At 41.7% G+C, this 18,936-nt stretch overlaps 1 protein-coding gene across 1 annotated transcript; it reads left to right on the top strand.

The window, feature by feature from the left end:
• Nucleotides 1-5,556: 5,556 nt before the first annotated feature.
• lzts3b (leucine zipper, putative tumor suppressor family member 3b) lies at nucleotides 5,557-18,229 on the top strand. The gene is made up of 9 exons (XM_027273482.1): nucleotides 5,557-5,842; nucleotides 8,611-9,240; nucleotides 9,289-9,573; nucleotides 10,398-10,868; nucleotides 10,963-11,130; nucleotides 11,991-12,119; nucleotides 12,861-13,052; nucleotides 13,276-13,506; nucleotides 15,104-18,229. The coding sequence occupies exons 2-9, from the start codon at nucleotides 8,728-8,730 to the stop codon at nucleotides 16,229-16,231; spliced, it is 3,117 nt and encodes a 1,038-aa protein (XP_027129283.1). The 5' UTR covers nucleotides 5,557-5,842; nucleotides 8,611-8,727; the 3' UTR covers nucleotides 16,232-18,229.
• The last annotated feature ends 707 nt before the right edge of the window (nucleotides 18,230-18,936 follow it).

Consider the following 18,936-nt stretch of genomic DNA (forward strand, 5'->3'; position numbering starts at 1 on the left):
GAAAGAGAAATCGTATTATAGGAGGGGTAAAAGGTCATGAAAAATGAAAAAAGGTGAAATGTGATTGAATAAATATCTGAAAATATTCCCCTGTGCGCTGATCAAAATGGATTACACTTTTCAAATAATATTAATATGTCAAATATTTTAAGTTTTCTACTTACTTGGAGTGCATTAAAAAAAAAGTAGTTCCCAGGTTCATTCTGATATTTAGTTTTTGTCACCGACTTTTACAATCCTGCTCTGAGATCTGTTCCTGTTGATCTGGCTGTAGAGACACAGTCCTGCTGCTTCAATCAGCTCTCTCCAACCCATAATCTGTGTCTGACCCCTCATAAACTTTAGGCTTCATTGCCCCCAGACCATTCTAGTACTTCAGAAGTTTGTAGTGATTTGTAACAATGGTTTCCCAGTTTATATTTGTTCAATTTAAATGAGGGGGCTCAGGATCTTTTTTTTTTCTTTCTATTTAGCATTCAGCCTGGACCGACCTCTCAGCCTGCATATCACACATGTGTTTGACCCAGTACTGATTCAAACGGCCTCCATAATGACTGAACAGAATTCAAGACTGCGCCACATTTTTTTTGTGTACACCTGAGTGACAATGCTGCCATCTTACGTCCAAAAGTAAGTAACTACAACTTATTTTGGACAGGTTTCAGCTACTTTGATGTTCAAAATGTAAACCTTTGGGACAACATGTGGATTACTCAATGATTCCATTTTTTATCCAGTGAATTAGTCAATATATGTAGGCTAAGAAGCTTTGCTGCCATATGATAGAATCTGCTAAGACTTTGCCACAGCTTGTACCTACAAGTGTTCAGCTGCCTCTCTCTGTTATCAAACATCATCTTCAGTGACCCCGAGCTTCTCCTCCACCAGATACGATCACACTGCACTGGCACTATTCCTGAGATCAGCACTGAATACATTAGACATAACACTGAAACTTTCACTAAATCATTTTACTGAGTCAATTAGTCTATGCGTTAAATTAAAATGCTGCTAATTATGAACATATAGCAGATAATTTATTAATGAACACAACTGGACTTGGGGCGTGCTGGCAGGGTGAGACACTAACCTGTTTCAAGCGTGACTCAACTTGTTTCAGGAGTTTGCGAGGACACCTTTAAAAAAAATCACACAAAATAAACGGAGACATATCACAGCCATTGTTTACATTTTTATTATTGAGTGTGCCTGAAAGAGCTGATTAGGTCCTGGTTGCTTGGCAACCTCAAGCCTGCCTGAAGGAGGAGAGGGGGGAAAGGCAGAGCGGCGGCCATCTTAGCAGTTTTGGCACTTAATTGGAACTTGTCTGTCTAAAATGACACACATGCTAATGCTAAAATGCTAATGGTAATTGCTAGCGCGTCAGCGCATCAGCGCTAACATGCTAATGATAACATGCTAATGTTAACATGCTATTGCTGACATGCTAATGTTAATTGCTAGCGCATCACCGCTAACATGCTAATGCTTACATGCCAATTGAAGTTAATTGCTATTTGCTTGCGTCTAAATAAACGTGTTAAAAATGACTATTTGAGGTGTGCTTTTTGAATACAGACCCCTGGCAACAGCCCACTCCTCAGTCTCAAAATCTCTGCGGGAATTTTCTAGTACTGAATTTGCTGAGCAGTGTCAGTAATAATGTATGGGGGCGACGGGGCCAGAGTCACGCACACTCAAAATTTCTTTAGAAATTTTCTAGTTATGTATTATTATGCAACATAAGGTTTGTAAAAATTCTGAAAATTACAGTTACTCCAAACCCAAATTGACACTTTGATAGTTGTTGTGGAGAAATTGCTGAAGTCAGTAGTCAATGGTGATGTCAGGAGGGAAGAAAGTGTTCAGGAGCCTCTGATGTCTTATGCTGTATTATTTATTGTCGTTTGGCCAAGGAGAATTAGAGACACTCTCAAAGTTCATCAGAAGTGCCTGAGTCGGTCTCACATTCTGCCCAACTCATCCCGGTGGTCAGACTTTAAACCTCAAGATAACACCACAAATACTATACGCCCAGAATTAGTCAAAGAGAATGTATTTACCCATGTTTGTGTTACTGTCAGCACATTCTAGGCTGGAGACACTGTTGTCTGTTTATGTTAAAGAAACATCAACGGCAAGCTATCTATTATGTCTAAGGAAGGCAACATAAGGTCTCTACAATCCTGGCCACCACAGTGTTGAGATAGGCTTGCACCTACTGTTCCCAATCAAAGCCAAACAGCTACTACTGCTGAGGACCTCAAGGCCCACACGTGACCTTGTGTAACCTAAGGATAGAAAATTCCATAATAATAGTGATAGTTTTCAGACAGCAAAATTATTAAATGTATAGACAGATGATTAATATAATTATAGAATCCTCGATTTGTGAAGCTGGAACAATGAAATGTTTTAGCATGAAGAACAGCTGAAATAATCTTCATTAAACAAATGTAGAAAATTTGTAGATCTAACTCTAATGTAGATCTAACTCTAATGTAGCAAAAGTATAATATTTCCCTCTGAGTTGTAGTGGAGTAAAAGTATAATCTGGCAATATACATGTTAAGTACAAGTACCTCAAAGTTGTACTTAAGTACTGTAACTGAGTAAATGTACTTTCCATTCCATCACTGCACCGTACTGTAGCTGTCCTCTGTGAGGTTGAAAAGCTGAAATAGCTCTGGAACAAGTAGTTAATCAATACACCTGTGCTTTTGGTGCTATGACATGTCCAAAATGTAGATTTTGAAACATTAAACTGCCTGATATCAACTCCCTCAGTTACACACGTAACCTTGATATGTTTGAATTTAGGAATTCTCTCTAAACTCTCTAAAATTTAAAATCTGGTGGCCATCCTACCCTGGAGTTTTAGATTCACTTGGCATGTGAGCTTGTGTCTTGGATGTTACCCTCCAATCCTGCAGAGGGCACACTGGTTTTCCTCACCACTTCTGGAGGGAAGAAAATAATGAGCAGAAATAAAAAAAAAAATGCTGTGAATACCTGTAGAGAAAAAAAGGAGGAGCAGGAGAAGATAATAACTATGAAGATACAAATGTCTTTTATAGTGAGAATGCCGAAAGAAAACACAACAGTAAACAAATAAACAGTAGAAACCATAGTAGGAAGTGAAGTGAAGCTTTAATCAACAACAGAGAAGTAAATCTACTTTTCTCCAGTGGAGGGCAGAGGAGTGTATTTCACAAAAAAGGTGGTACATTGCAAAGTAGTTGTAGTTTTTCAGTATTGGTGTGTTTTCTTGTTGACACAAAGCTATAATATATATAAAAAAAAATCTCCATCTCTTGGTATCCGTGTCATCCTCAAGCTTGGGTCCTCTACCAGAGGCCTGGGAGTTTGAGGGTTCTGCGCAGTATCTTCGATGTGCCTAGGACTGCACTCTTCTGGACTGAGGCTTCAGATGTTGTTCCTGGGATTTGCTGGAGCCACTCCCCCAGTTTGGGTGTTACTGCCCCAAGTGCCCCCACTACCACGGGGACCACGCAACCCTTGACCTTCCACATCCGTTCCAGCTGCTCTTTCAACCCTTGATACTTCTCAAGTTTCTCATGTTCCTTCTTCCTGATGTTGGCATCAGCTGGGATCGCCACATCTATCACCACTACCCTCTTCTGCTCTTTGTTCACCACCACTATGTCTGGTTGGTTAGCCAGTACCTGTTTGTCAGTCTGGAAGCTGAAGTCCCACAGAACCTTGGCCCTGTTGTTCTCAGCCACCTTCTGTGGTGTGGCCCATCGGGATTTAGGTACTTCTATTCCATACTGGTTGCAGATGTTCCTGTATACTATCCCAGCCACTTGGTTGTGCCTCTCCATGTACGCTGATCCAGCTAGCATCTTACACCCTGCTACTATGTGCTGGACTGTCTCAGGGGCTTCTTTACACAGTCTGCATCTTGGGTCTGGTCTACTCTGGTAGATCCTGGCCTCTATGGCTCTTGTGCTTATGGCCTGTTCTTGTGCTGCCATGATTAGTGCCTCTGTGCTGTCTGTCAGTCCTGCATTATCCAGCCACTGGTAGGATTTCTTGATATCAGCCACTTCCTCTATCTGATGGTGGTACAAGGCCCACCTTGTATCCAAGCATCTCCATGATTACTGTTGCAAGCATCTCCATGATTACTGTTGCTGTACTGTGCATCAGCTCAGTGATGGTTCTTGTGGAGATTGTCTTCAGAGCCGCATTCACATCCACTAGTAGATCTTCTGAAGGTACTTGGCAACTCAGCTTCGGTATTCATCCATCCCTCCAGGTTTCTAGTTGGGTCACGATCTTCCTTCTCAGGTCAGCAGCTCTTGTGTTGAGGCTGTTGGTAGCTATTTGTGTGTGTGTGTTCATAATAATATGGCTTTATATTGTATAAAAAAAGTATATTGTTGTATATTGTTGTTGTGCAAGTATTAATCTGGTAAAAAAAAAAGGGAAAAAAGATAAGTAAACTTCTATCTAACAAAAGGTCACACAGAAATATAGCAGAGCTTAAAGAAAGATGACAATTACTAGTGGATGTGAAAGGTATCACTCATATTGAAATCCTCAGTTCCCTTCAGCTTTACAGAGTATTTTTTGTCATCTTTCAGCTCATTATTTTAGTTTTACAGCCTGTAGCTTTAATGCTTTGAATTGGTTTAGTCTCACTGCTCTCATACCATTGTTTCCAGATGCAGCAAGCAACAAAACTCTGTAGGCTATGCTACCTGTGCTCCCTATACCTAGTTGTCACGTAGCTAATCTCTATAAACAGACCACCGCATATGAATGCAGAATCTGTAAGGAAAGGGCCAAGACTTCACGTTTCAATAATTTCTTCGTTGTTTCAGTGTTTCTCATCATTCACGTGTATCAAGTTGCTATAGTCTTGGCCCCCGGACATCCATCACCTGTTTTCCAGATATCTGCTGGCGACACTGAAACATTGTCCATTGTCCACCCGAGTCTAAATGGTCATCAGACATCAACTAGCTAGATAAGATAGTGGAGGATTTAGCAACTGAAGAGACAGATTTCAGGGAGGAGTTGGTAGAGACCAAAACAGAGCTAAAAGAGAGTGAATACTAGTGTTCATTTCCTTGGACAGAAAACTTCAAATGAATGAGGAACACTGCTCACTGTAACAGCTTTATATTGTGATAAATAGCTCAGTGAGATATTAAGTGAATCGATTGTTTGTTTGTTTTTGAATAATTTATGTTCCATTGTACATCTATCAGATCTTTCTTCAAAATGGGTGAAGCTGTCATAAGTTATGGGTGACCCAAACCTAAATGCCAAAATACCCAAGCAGCAAATCAACCGTAAAATAGAGCATGACCACCAACAAAACACTTTTCTACAGAACAAAAACAATTAGGGAGTTATTAACACGCTGTAGGCACTTAAAACAAGCAGTGGTGATTCATCCAGCATCACTACTCTTTCCATTCGCATCCACCTCCATGCATCCATCCAGCGGACTGTATATATGACTCCATAGGCTTTTCCCGAGGGAGAGCACTGGATTTATGCCAAAAGGGGGCGTTTGTATCATGCAGCCAGAGGGGCGGGACCAGAGGTGGGTGTGTGTCTCTCAGCTGATGCGCGTATCAACCGACCGACTCCATCATCAGCATCCGACGCTGACAGCGGTCGAAGACAGCATCCCTAATATTACCGACCCACGGTAACATCGCAGAATAATTCAGAGCCCGGACCGACCTCGACTGACGCTGCTGTCTTGTGACAATATTGTTTATTGAGGCTGCCATCTTTCAAACCGCCCAGCTGCAAAATAGTGAGTAGCCTTTGATGATGGACCGCCAGGATGCTACAATCGGTAAATCAAAGCCACTGTCGTCAATGTCAATGACGCTGTGTATATTAATTTAGATGTGTTTTTTTTCCTACTGAGCGAGGGTCGTGCGTTCGTTTCTTGTCACGGGGCCTAGCGAGTAATTGTTTGGGAGCGCAGTCGATTCAGGGCTTGATGCGGATGCTGCTAAAGCCGCCCTTGCCGCCCAGGGATGCAGAGAAAAAGGGAGAGAGAGGGGGAGTCGTGAGGGGAGGGGATTGAGGCAGAGCAGCAGATAGATAGGCAGTGTATTTTACTACTACTACTATTCATCCAAGTGGAAGTAAACCTCTAGTAAATGGGCTGAGAAGGGGAGGTGCACTGATCTATCTATCTATCTATCTATCTATCTATCTATCTATCTATCTAGTATGCTACTGTATGGTTTTGGTGCTGGTTTTAACGGTGTAACTTCATGGCTACATCATAGTCTATACAAACACAGTCCCTGTGATTCATTATGTGTGTATAGCCTACTGCTCTGGGTTGCCAGTTTAATAGGTGCACCTGTCTAATACAGCAGTCCCTGCAGTAAATAGCTTTATTGTGTTTAGTTGTTGATTTTGTTTTATGATCATGATGATTTTTTGCGTTGCACTGAAAGGTGTTTTTGGGCATGTGTGGAATGGCTAACAGGAATTTAAAGGAAGGAGTTGTAAACAACGTGCAAAAGAGTCTACTAGTCTACTCTCGTTGATAGAAATGTTCCATATTACAAAATACTAGAAACACCTCTAAGTAAAATTTAAAGCATTTAATCTACTACCTACTACTACAGCCTACAGATATATATACATATAAACTCAGTTTCTACTGTATCATGTACACCAAGCTAATAATAATTCAGATAAAAGACTCACTGCACTAAATGCTTTTTTGAAACTGTTTTAAAGAGCCGTTAATTCATTCATTGTTATTTTGAGGGCTGTAGTTTGTGGTGCTGTACTCTTTCACTCCAAGTGGTGTTTCTAATATTTTGTCCTCTCCCTTTATATCAATAAGGGTAAAGGTGAGACTTCTATACTGCCGCAGAAATATACCTAAGCTCAGTAAGTAAGTAAGTAATTTGGACCATGGAACATAATATTAACAGAGAGAATAGTAATTAGTAAAGTTATATTTGTAATTAAGTAGGACAAAACCATACGTTTGGAAAAAAAAACACTATAGCCATTACTGGTGCATATTACCAAAGAAAATTGCAAAGTTAATCAAAGTAACACCAAGTAACCGCCACACAGACAACCTTTGGCCTTAACTGTCGCCCACTTTGCCCAATGGGTAATCCAGACGTGTGTATAACACAGTAAATACAACAGCACCACAAATTACAGCCTCCAAACTTTGTGTAAAGTTCAACCAGCACCTGTCTTAAACAGTTTGAACTAAAACTGAACATTTTAAACTTCATAGAATTTATTGCAGGACTGTTGCATAAGATTGCATTAATTTTAGCTAGGTATACCTAATAAATTGGCAGCTGAAAGTTGAGTGGACGCTTTAGCAGGCATAGCTGTACTCTGTAGCCGCATGCATACTAAGTGATTATATTAAAACCATAAGATGGTGACAAAGCTCTGTTGTTATTTTTAGGCCATAGTTTATGGTATTTTTGTGTTTGATTGTGCTGCACTTTAATGTAAGGTGTTCCAGTTTGTAAAGCAATCCAATACACCACCAACAACCAGAAACAAGTTACCATGACCCTAAAGTTAATAATATTTTATTCAGAGTTCTGGAGACCACACATCCTCTAAAAATACTCTAAAAACACAGTTAACATTGTTTTATAGTATTGATACTTATGACTTTTCCTAATTTCACAAGCGTTGGCAATACTTAACACAGCACTACCTTTAATCCAAATCCCAAATCTGGGAAAAATCTGTTTGGATTTCTGTTCAATGCTCTTACAGGAAGTTTGACCCCTCTGAGGTGTCCCTAAATGTGAGATATTACACCATAAATTTGTGCATTGTGCATGCATTTTTGGCAACTAAAATGAGTAAAGATTTGTTAATGGATGGCCCAGATAATATAAATCACGTTTTCTTGGTTGCTGTAGTAGCAATGCTCTACTGCTATGTACAGTACATATTTTGTCACCTTCATTAAATGTGTAAGCAATGAGAGGTGTTACTTCTTGAATAGTTTAATTAATAAAAATAATAATTATATCTACAGTAAAGGAATTATTATTTTCATTATCTGTAGAACACAACACAACGAGGAACTAAAGCACATTTCAGCGAAACAAAAGGGTTAAAGTAAAATCTATATGATATTAATATAGATAACTGAACAACATAAGTTTCACATTTTTATTGCAGGGCTGTTGTTTTGTGTTGTATTAGACGTGTTCTATGTAGGTGTTCCTGTATTTGAGTCCATAACAAACACAAAAAAAAGCCTATTCACCCAGCATCCTTTAACTTATGCAAACAAAATTGTCAAAAATACCTCACTCTTTCCTACAAAGTGTATACATAACAAACAGACACCACAAACAGAAAGTAACAGTGATTTTATCATTTAATTTATGGACAAATTTTATTTTTATTTATTCATACTCTCACTGTACAGATAATTGTCCAGACCTATCCGTCTGACCTTTTTCATTTTTATCATGGTGGGAGGACTACACTGCCCCTGTATGTGGGTTGGAATCTATTCTGCATTAACTATTATTGTATAACTAGTCATTATGCAATTACAATATTGTATAACTCTTTCGTTTTTCTGTGTTCCTCTAGTGTGTGTGCCCCCACTACCTGCATTAGGTTGTGATGACCCACACTACTTCCAAATGTATCTGTGACCCTCCCCAATCCTGACTCCTAACCTCTAATCCCTGACCTTTGACCCCCACTATGGGCAGTGTTGGCAGTGGGGTGGCAGGAGAGCAGGAGTTTGCCATGAAGTCAGTGGGCACGAGGACCACCCTGCCCAGGGCCCCTCCTCTCTCTCGCCGTTGCCCTGCCGACCGCAGCTGCAGTGCAGAGCGGCTGCCACGCCCCCCGGCGACTATATCTGACGGGACGGCTTCTAGCGATGAACGAGGGAGTGTTAGTATCGGGACTGGGACCTGTACCGGAACTGACCGGCCCACCGAAACAGCCTCCTCCACCAACACTGAATGTACCATGACAGCCCCGTCCAACAACAACCAGTTGGAGTGTGGCAACGGAGCAGGCAGGCGGGAGAGGGAGTGGGAGAGGGAGCGGGAGAGGCAGCGAGAAAGGGGGAGAGACAGAGATCGGGACCGAGACTGGGACCGAGAGAGGTTAGAGAGGGAGCGAGAGAGGGAGAGGAACCGGGAGAGGGAGCGAGAACGAGTGGAGAGGGAGAGGCTGGAGCGGGAGAGGGAGCGGGAGAGAGAGAGAGCCAGAGAGAGGGAAAGAGAAAGAATTGAGAGAGAGAAAATAGAAAGAGAGAGGGAGCGAGAGAGGGAAAGGGAAAGGGAGAGGGAAAGAGAGAGGCTGGAGAATGAAAGGATGGAAAGAGAGAGAGAGAGGGAAATGCAGGCTGCAGGTTTGGATGTTTGTGGGAACATTGTGGGTCGAGGAGCAAATGAGAAGAACGGCGTTGGCATGAACCAACATCATCACCGAGAGATGGCAGCTGCTAGAACTGACAACGAGAAGAATCCAGGCAGCCATAACCCACCAAACCACAACCCTCCCAAGATCCTGCCAGTGTCGGGGAAACTGGAGCAGGTACTTCAAGATTGAGGACAGTGTTTCTCAACCTGGGGGTCAGCACCTCCAAAGGGGGTTGTAAAATTTCTCGGGTTAGGAAATAATGAAAAAACTAAATTCTGCCACACAAAAAATCTGTTTACTTTTCGGACTTTTAGCAAATCTTCTCTTTTTTTCCCGTTAAAAGTTTAGTTTTGCCTCTTTGGACCCTTATAAGTGCTTGAAATTAAACAATCTGAGAAGGAAAATCACTCTCCAGTTGATCTGTTTATAGCTCATAGATTCAACAAGGGGTTACAAGCAGAAAAGTTTTGGACACCGCTGATTCAGAGGATCAGGGTGGAAAATGTATTTACACGCACATACACATCATACCTCCTTTCCGCACTGGTCGTAGAGCGACTCCTTCCTGGTACGCCTTTGAAAGTACAAATAAACCCAAAGAGGGAAATTTTACCAAAAAGACTATAACTTTGGAAGATACCAACAGAAAGGGACAGCCAGTATGGATAGGAGGAATGATTATAGCCATCAATAAGTCTTCATGAACATGCGAGTATTGTATTAAAACCCACCCTTTAAAATCATATCACCTGGGATATACTGTTTTGAAGGATTAAAAGTCCCTCAGAAACAGACCAAATGCATTTCAAAGGTGTTCCAAATCTTTCATAGTATGTATAATGCATGCCTCATACACTCTTATTATGCTTAACACATCACAATGCTGTTTTTCTTTCATTGAAACTTCATTGAATACTACTGTGCACTTTTGCCTGAGAGCTGCATTAATATGTTATTTCTCCTGCCATCTTTTCCTCCTTCCTGCATCTCTTTTGCAGGCGATGCAGAACAACTCAGGCCTCGTTCGTCCCTCTGCCTTCAAGCCGGTGGTTCCCAAGAGCTTCCACTCCATGCAGAACCTGGTGGGCCAGGCAGGAGGGGCTGGGGGCGAGGGCAAGACTGAGGCAAGGAGTGAAGGGTTCAGTGAGAGCAGAGGAGGCAGGAGAGGCAGGGACGGAGCAGGAGGAGAATCAGGAGAGGTCCCAGAGGCCCTGCTCCTGGACCAGGACAGCCCAGTGAGAGTCAGCAGAAGTGAGGGCGGGGGAAATGGTAATGAAGTGGTTCAGGGAGGGATGTCTGACTCAGGGAGGAACTCCCTGACCAGCCTGCCTACCTATACGGGCTCTGGGTCTGGTTGTGGGCCCCCAGCAGTCATTGGGCCTCTCAGTGCTTCCACCAGCCACATCAACAGGTTGGGCATGGTTGGGGCAGCTGCTGGCCTGGACAAGCTTGAAAAGCCTGGATACCAGGTAAGACCATCATCCATACTCCATGTAGTTTAGCACTTAATGCACTTAGCTGTTATAATCTTTAATGTATCGTGCTGTGGTCCTTTCCTTCCAGAATGGGCTCAGTGCCTCAGACAGTGGCCGGTCCTCCTCAGGAAAAAGCTCCTCGTCCTATCAGAGGCTGAGCCACCTGAGTGACGCTCCAGCACCTCTACGCCCCTCCCCCTCATCTGACGACATCATCCAGGACCTTGAGGACCGCTTGTGGGAGAAAGAGCAAGAGGTCAGAGGCCACTCAGAAATGTCTGGTGTGCAGTTGTTTAGTACACCAGTAAATAGCACCCAGGTGTTGTTTTCATAGGTGTTAAGATCTCTGTTTAAAATATTTCTTCAGCCACCCCAATACAGAGAAGATGCATAAAAATTTCATTTGCGGTGCTCAAAACATTGTCAAATTAAATTCAGCAGAAACATCTCTTTCCGGAAACAGACCCTGTGTTTCCGTAATAATCCACAGAACTCCAAGGCACCCAGGTAGCTCACCTGGTATTGCTCCATGTACCAAGGCTTACGAGTGCTTACTGCAGCAACATGGGTTTGAGTTCAACCTGTGGCACTTTGCTGCATGTCAATCCCCTCTGGCTAAAAAGCCCACAAAAAATAATCCACAGAACTTAACCCCACGGTTTTTATTGTGAATATAATTCACTAATTACTAAATTCACCTCCATTATATTGGGATGGCACAAAATCTCACCGACACTTCAAAGCCTCAGCACATAAAATGTGTCACGTGCAAGATTCAAGTTGCACTATGTTGTCACATCTTTGTGTTCAAAGTGTTGATGTCGGGCAGATCAGCGATATAGGATGACAAAAGGTTTGACAAAAAAAGGATGTTTGTATTTGCTTCAAATATCTGAGATAAAAAACCTTCACATTTAACAAGTTTAGGGTTTATGGCCTTCATACGGTTTTTCCTGACACGCTGTATCTTGAAGCAGTTTTTTTTTGTTTCGTCATTGTTGTTTTTGGCTGCTGACTACAAAAGACTCATTGTTGAGTGTTCCACATCTTGCTGTCCAAGTTGGATTTCTTTTACTTTTACCGTTTTGTGGCCTGATTCCTCCTTTTTTCTACCAGGTGCAGCATATGCGCAGAAACCTGGACCAAAGTGAGGCAGCAATCATTCAGGTGTTTGAGGAGAAGCAACGTGTCTGGGAGCGACAGATGGACGAGCTGAGACAGAACTACGCCTCTCGCCTGCAGCAGGTGACCTCACTGCATATGTTGATCCAACTAAAATATTGTGGAGGATACGTGGTACAGTGGTTAAGTGGTTAGCACTGTCACCTGTGTATGAACCTGCCAGCTGGTTAGGGCCCTCCTGTGTGTGTGTTCTCCTTATGTTTTAAGTACTTTAGCTTCCTTCCACGGCCCAAAGACATGCAGGTTAATAGGTGACTCTAAATTAAATGTGAATGTGAGCATGAATGGTTGTTTGTCTCTATGTTTCAGCCCTGTGATGAACTGATGATCTGTTCAATGTGTACCCCACCTCTGGCCCATTGTCAGCTGGGATGGGCTCTAGCCCTCTACAGTGGTTACAGATTATGGATGAATAAATATCCTCAGGATGCTACTGCACTTTATTTTTCTTAACTTGAGCCCAAATGCAACTTATGTGGGATCTTGGAAGTGTAAAATGAAGCATGTGGTCCAAAATCTGATACAATTTTTAGGTGGTACATACACAACAGAATTTAAAATTCAAATTAAAAGTTAAAAAAATTAGAAGTTAACCAGTCCCCTTCTGGGCCCCTTTAATCTACAATCCTCTAATTTTGAATGATAATGTTGGAGACGTGAAAAAGGAATGCAGCATCACCTGAAACAAATTCAGATCAAAACACTTAATGGATTATAGACTCTTATGCCTTAAAGCACCAGAACATATTATTGCAGAATCAATGTCATCACATCTTACACTGAATATATGCGTTATGTCTACAGGTTACCCGTCGTGCTCAGCGCTCCCAGACTGCCCTGCAGGCCCAGATAAGCCGTCTGTCCCAGGACAAGAGGAGGCTCCAGGAGGAGATGGCAGCTCTGTTGGCCCAGAGAGAGGAGCTGGAAAGAAAGTGTCTGGATTACAGGAAGGAGCAGGCTGACATCTTGCCTCGTCTGGAGGAGACCAAGTGGGAGGTGAGATATGAGTATATGAGTTGGTGCGCTTGACTAGTTCAGTAAAATGTTATCAGGGTTGCCTCATGGTAGACTGAGCAGTGAAGCACTGAGTATGGGTGCATGCGAAGCTGCTTATATCTGTTAAGTATGTGTGTACAAGCACTTGTATAAAATGGGACAGGTTATAATTCACTGCAAGCCATATACTAACTAACTCACTCACTCATTTTTCTCATGGCAGGTGTGTCAGAAAGCAGGAGAGATCTCCCTGCTGAAGCAGCAGCTGAGGGAGAGTCAAGCTGAAGTGACCCAGCGAGCTGGAGAGATGGTGGCCCTGAGAGGTCAACTTAAGGAGCTTAATGCCCAGTTGAGGGAGCGTGAAGAGGCCATGCTCGGCCTGAAAGACTCCTATAGCACCAAAAGTCTGGAGCTGGAGAAGTGTGAGGGAGAACTGAGGAGGACCCTGTCAGAGGTAGGTTCTCAATTGCACTTTAATTAAGAGAGGAGAGATGATTACTAACAATTCAATAAAACAGACTCTAAATATAATTTAAAAAATGTGCTATTATTCAGGTTTATCAGATTTCTGAAGGGCCTCATGGTATCCTACAATATATACAATATATAATACTAGATAGATCATTAAAAAATACTTTTAAGTGGTTAGCACTGATGCCTCACAGCGTGGGTTCACTCCAGTTAAGTTCATGTCCAAAGACATGAACTGTTGATTGTTGTCGGTTGTCTGTCTCTATGTGCCCTGTGATGAGCTAGCCACTTGTCTAGGGTGTACCCTGCCTCTTGCCCCAAGTCAGCTGGGATGGTCTCCAGCCCCAGCATGACCCTGTTAAGGATACGCAGATACAGATAATGGATGGATGGATGGATATATTATATTATAGTTGAACAAAAGACAGTTCCAGCCTATTGTCTAGTTCCAATATGTCTGCTTACATTATAAATCACCAAATGGTAAACAGCAACTAGGAACAGAAGAGAAATACCGTAGATTTTCTTTCCCCAGTTTGACATACATATATCGTAAAAACAAAACTTATTTATGTACGGTCATAGAAACTGTCTGACTAAACATGTATCTCCCTCAGCTATGTTCAAAAAACAGTGGTCATACATCTCTCCAAAGCTATAGGACATAAGGCCTACATTATTCTAGGCATATGATGGAAGTCTTAGGCCTGTGGTCGTAGGGCATGGTTGACTTTATTAAGGCTTTAGAGGTGTCTCTGAAAGGAGCAGCACAATATTGATTCCTATCCAAAGCAGTCAAATTATATTTTACAACATGTGGGATTGCAGGATTGGGATGCTTACCACTAAATCTAGGTTGCCTAGTGTTTAATCCTCGAAAATCCTTCAGAGGGATTCCAAAAACTTGGCAAGGGGGCTACGACAAATTGGGGATTTGGCAACAATATATATTACAGCAGCAACATTTTTTATTTTTGTATTATATGACCTCATAATCAGCCCACACATATATAATATCTATATATATTGTGCATATTTCATCAGCAAAGAGGCAGCAAGTTTAAGAGCAAAATCTATTTCTCTTCAATCTCTGTATATCACAAGCTCTTATCTGGGAAAATTCATGCAACAGTAAAATAAGTTCCTCATTCCTCATTCTTCAAGCATCCACATGATTCAAATGCCATGACAACACTGTGCAACATCAATCAAACCAAGTATATTAAATATAATATTTTAATATAAAATGATGTCAGACAATAGCTTTAATATGGTAATTGCCTGGACTAAGTGCATTGCTCTTCCACCATCCATCATCCATCTATTAGTCTCACCTGATTCAAATGATCTCATGTGTATGGGCATACATGTGCATGCCTGCAGTCATGAATTTACAGTATATATAATAAACGTAGCTGGATTTCTGTTTATATATCTGTGTACATTATTTATGCCTCATGTCATGTGCTGTTTTGTTCTTGTGTGTAACTGTGCACATGAAGAAATACTGATTTGACTTGATATGCAATTGACATTCAAGCACTACATTTAAAAATTATGAATTATTTTCCTTTCTACAGGTGTCCATCCTCAGAGAGAAGCTGGGTGTATTTGAGGCAGAGGTGCTTAGTTTAAAGCGGGCTCTAAATGAAGCAAGCAGAGGAGCAGAAGTTGTTATGAGCCCTAACTTAGCTGCTGCAGGGCTGTTGCCACCTTGGGGTGTTGTACACTGTCCACGTAACCCCACTGAGACCTCAGCTAACTCACTCACCCCCACATCTGACACCCTGCTGAGTCTTCAGAGCGATGAAGCTAAAGCCCAAAGGCAGGAAGCTCAAAGACAGGAGAGGCAGCAACGTGAAGAAGCTCAATGGCGAGACGCACAGCAGCGTCAAGACGGCCACATGCCACAGGACATGCGAATGCGTCAGGATTCCCAAATCCGACCAGAGGCGCAACTTCGTCAGGAAGCGCATCACCGCCATGAAGCCCAAATCCGTCAAGAGGCCGCACTACGGCAAGAAGCACAGCTGCGTCAAGAGGTGCAGCTCCGGCAGGAGGCCCAATTGCGCCAGGAGGCCCATCTCCGCCAGGAGGCTCAGCTCTGCCATGAGGCCCAAATGCGCCAAGAGGCCCAATTACGCCACGAGGCCCAACTCTGCCAGGAAGTGCAACTTCGCCAGGACGCCCACCAACCCCAGCGAGCCCAGGAGGGTCACTGGGATGAAGCAGGCGAGCTGCGCAGACAGCTAGAGCAGCTACAGGCCGCATTGCGCCTGGAGAGGCAGCAAAGGGAACGCCAGGCCCTCAACTTTGACCAGGAGCGACACACCTGGCAGGACGAGAAGGAACGGGTTTTGAAATACCAGGCACAGCTGCAGCTCAGCTATGTAGAAACGCTGCAGAAGAACCAAGCTCTGGAAAAACGCATGAGCCAGTTGGGAGCCAAACCAACCACAACGTCCACCACCACCACTATTACCACTACCACCACCACCTCCCCCACTTCCTCAAATTCTCCACCTCCACCACCACCACCAGCCCTCTCACCTCTGTCTCCTCAGCCCCTGCCCTCTATCTCTGGCCCCATCGCCCTCACCATCTCCCCACCTTGTGAAGACCAGAAGGGCCCTCCTTCTCTCCACCAGCTTGCCCCTCCCTGGGCAGGACCCTCACGTCTGGAGAGGATAGAGTCCACTGAGATATAGAGACAGCTCCATGAAACTATTTGTCCAGTGCAACACACTCACAGTGTCAAGGCCTCCCACACAAAACTACTTCAGCATAGAGTAAAACATTTCAGTCTACAATAGAATAAACCAGTACAGTCTGACATACTTTTCAAAGCAACTATAGACACTAAACAGCGACAAAGGCCAAGTGCAAAATACATCATCAGTAACAAGCAGATAATCTGAACAGGAAGTTGAACTACATTCGGGTTATCAAGTATTTTTCAACCTCGCAAGCAGCCTGTCTCTAACTAGTTGCACACTACTACACCCTACATAATCAGTGTTCATGAAAAGTATCCCACACTGATGGATTGCAGAAAAACTAAATTTTAAATGACAATGTTTAGATTACAGCACTAATAGAGGGGTTATGTCATTCCCATGCTAGAAAAGGACCAAGACAATCAGGGATATTGTCAGAAATTATGAACAAGAATATTATGCGGTATTTATTCATTGTAAGTCTGTGTCACTGGTTATGTAAAAGTAGAATTAGTGGTCAGAGTGTGTGATGTTATCTTGCATTTTTGGCCAGAGAGCGCCTTACTCCATTCTTTCCAGCATGTATAAGAGAATAACTAATGCTGGGAATAGATGAAAAAAAAAATCATTATTACACTCAGCTGGACCATTTCATTTAAATCCCAGCAGATATTGACGTTAAAGGTCACACAGACTGATTGTTGATTCAGTTTTCAAGTCATTTCATGCACAGGATCCAACATGCATGAGCCATTTAAATATATCATGAAGACCAACAGAGTTTATATTTTCTACAAATTGAATTAAATAGATATGTTTAGCAGATAATCAACCCCAACTGAGTATATGTTTTAAGACATGGGAGAACCTGGTTCGCCTTCACTGCAGCTTGTCTGTGGTGACTAAAAACAAACACTAGAGGTCATTAGAGAGCTTTCACAACTCAAATTTCTTCTCATTGAGCTGCAAAGGAGAATGTGAAAGGAAGCACACAATTTGAATTTAGCTATTATGATAATTGTGTCATTCACTTTGTGCATTTACAGCCAAGAAATCTGAGAAATCAGTCAGTATCCCCAAAGTTAAAACAAAATTTATAGAATGTATGATATACTAGAAAGAAATACTTATAATAGTTATAGATTGTAAATGTGTGTTTGAGTGTGCGAGAGTGAGAGAGAGTGGGTGTGTGCATGTGTGTATACATATGAAAAGCTTCAGCTTATGAGATTGAGGATGGAGGGACTAGTGGCAATACAGCAAGTGAAGATATATTAAGAGCAAAGGATTTTTTTTTTTTTGGAGGGGGGCTTTAAGTACAGTAAGATGTACATCAAAGCTTGACATAAGGGCAGTGAGACTGAAAATTCAAGCTGAGGGAGTCTGTATATCCTAGAAAACTCTACTTTCTTCTGTATAGACAAAGCAAGGGAGAAGGAAGTAAAAAAAAAAAAAATCAGAAAAGTGGAGTCTGCCTCTTTAAAGGGAGCATTCAGGCTAACTGCACTATGTAGTGTCCTACACACAAGTTATGATGTACAGTAGACTCAGATGTGAATATCATGGCTTTTATATGTGTTGTTTATGCCAGCATACAAAGATGTTGCTCAAGAATATTAACTTATCTCTAAGGTATTACATAGTATTATCATCTTTATTACTGTTATTATATTATGGTGAACTGACAGAGAAAATATGTGCCATTTGAGCTTTTCTTTATGTGTTTTATTTTTTTTTTTAACTGTGTAGATAGCCTATCGGCCTACCATAATGGTGCAATCATAGCAACCCTGTCCAAAAAATGATGTTCCTTTTGATGTAGGTGATAAATGTAGTTACAGTATTGCATTGTTTAGAGAACAAAATGCTACCAATTTTATACATGTTTCAAATTTATTGTTTGCATTTATGTTATTAGTACTGTTCTGGCTTGATTAAAAACCACCCCTTTGTTAAAATTCAACAGAACCAATAAAGATATGTGAATAATTCAGCACTTTTTGTCACTGAGCAACTAATTTGTCCTATGGTTAAGATTTGATTACGGCGATCAAAAAAGAGTGACCAGCGGACAAGGATATTCTGGGCACATATATTTTATCACAGTGGATCCCAACATAGGGTCACAAGCTGAGCAACAAAATAAAATAACATATTTCTGCTGCACAAAATTAGGTTTCTTATTTTCAAACTTCATCGCTGCTTTTTCTACATTTATTGTTGCTGCAATCTTACTCCTACAATCCTCTAAAAAGTAAAACAAAAAGGATTTTTACTGTAACTTGTGGTGGAAGATAATATTCAGATCCTGTATGTAAACCACGCTAGTAGTGAAAGTCCTGCACTGAAAAACTTAGTTAAGTATTATCAGGAAAACATTAAAAGTACGCAGAATGAATATCATAGACAGATATCACGTTACTGAATCATTAGTACTGATGTATTCACATCTAAGCAACATTTAATGCAGATATAGCTGGTTCAAGTAGATACTACTGTACTTTATGTGCTGTTGGGTACTTTAACCTGTTGCAGTGTATGTTAATTTACTGGCTAGTTATAATTTTGCAATAGAAATCTTGAACTGACTGTAATGTACCAAGTAACTATAGCTGTCACATAAATGTAGTAAATATTTCCCTATGCAATGCAGTGAAGTAGAAGTAACACAAACAGTAACATAAGGTTTAGTGAGT

Source organism: Larimichthys crocea, chromosome III, assembly GCF_000972845.2.
Source record: "Larimichthys crocea isolate SSNF chromosome III, L_crocea_2.0, whole genome shotgun sequence".
Taxonomy (NCBI): Eukaryota; Metazoa; Chordata; class Actinopteri; family Sciaenidae; genus Larimichthys; species Larimichthys crocea.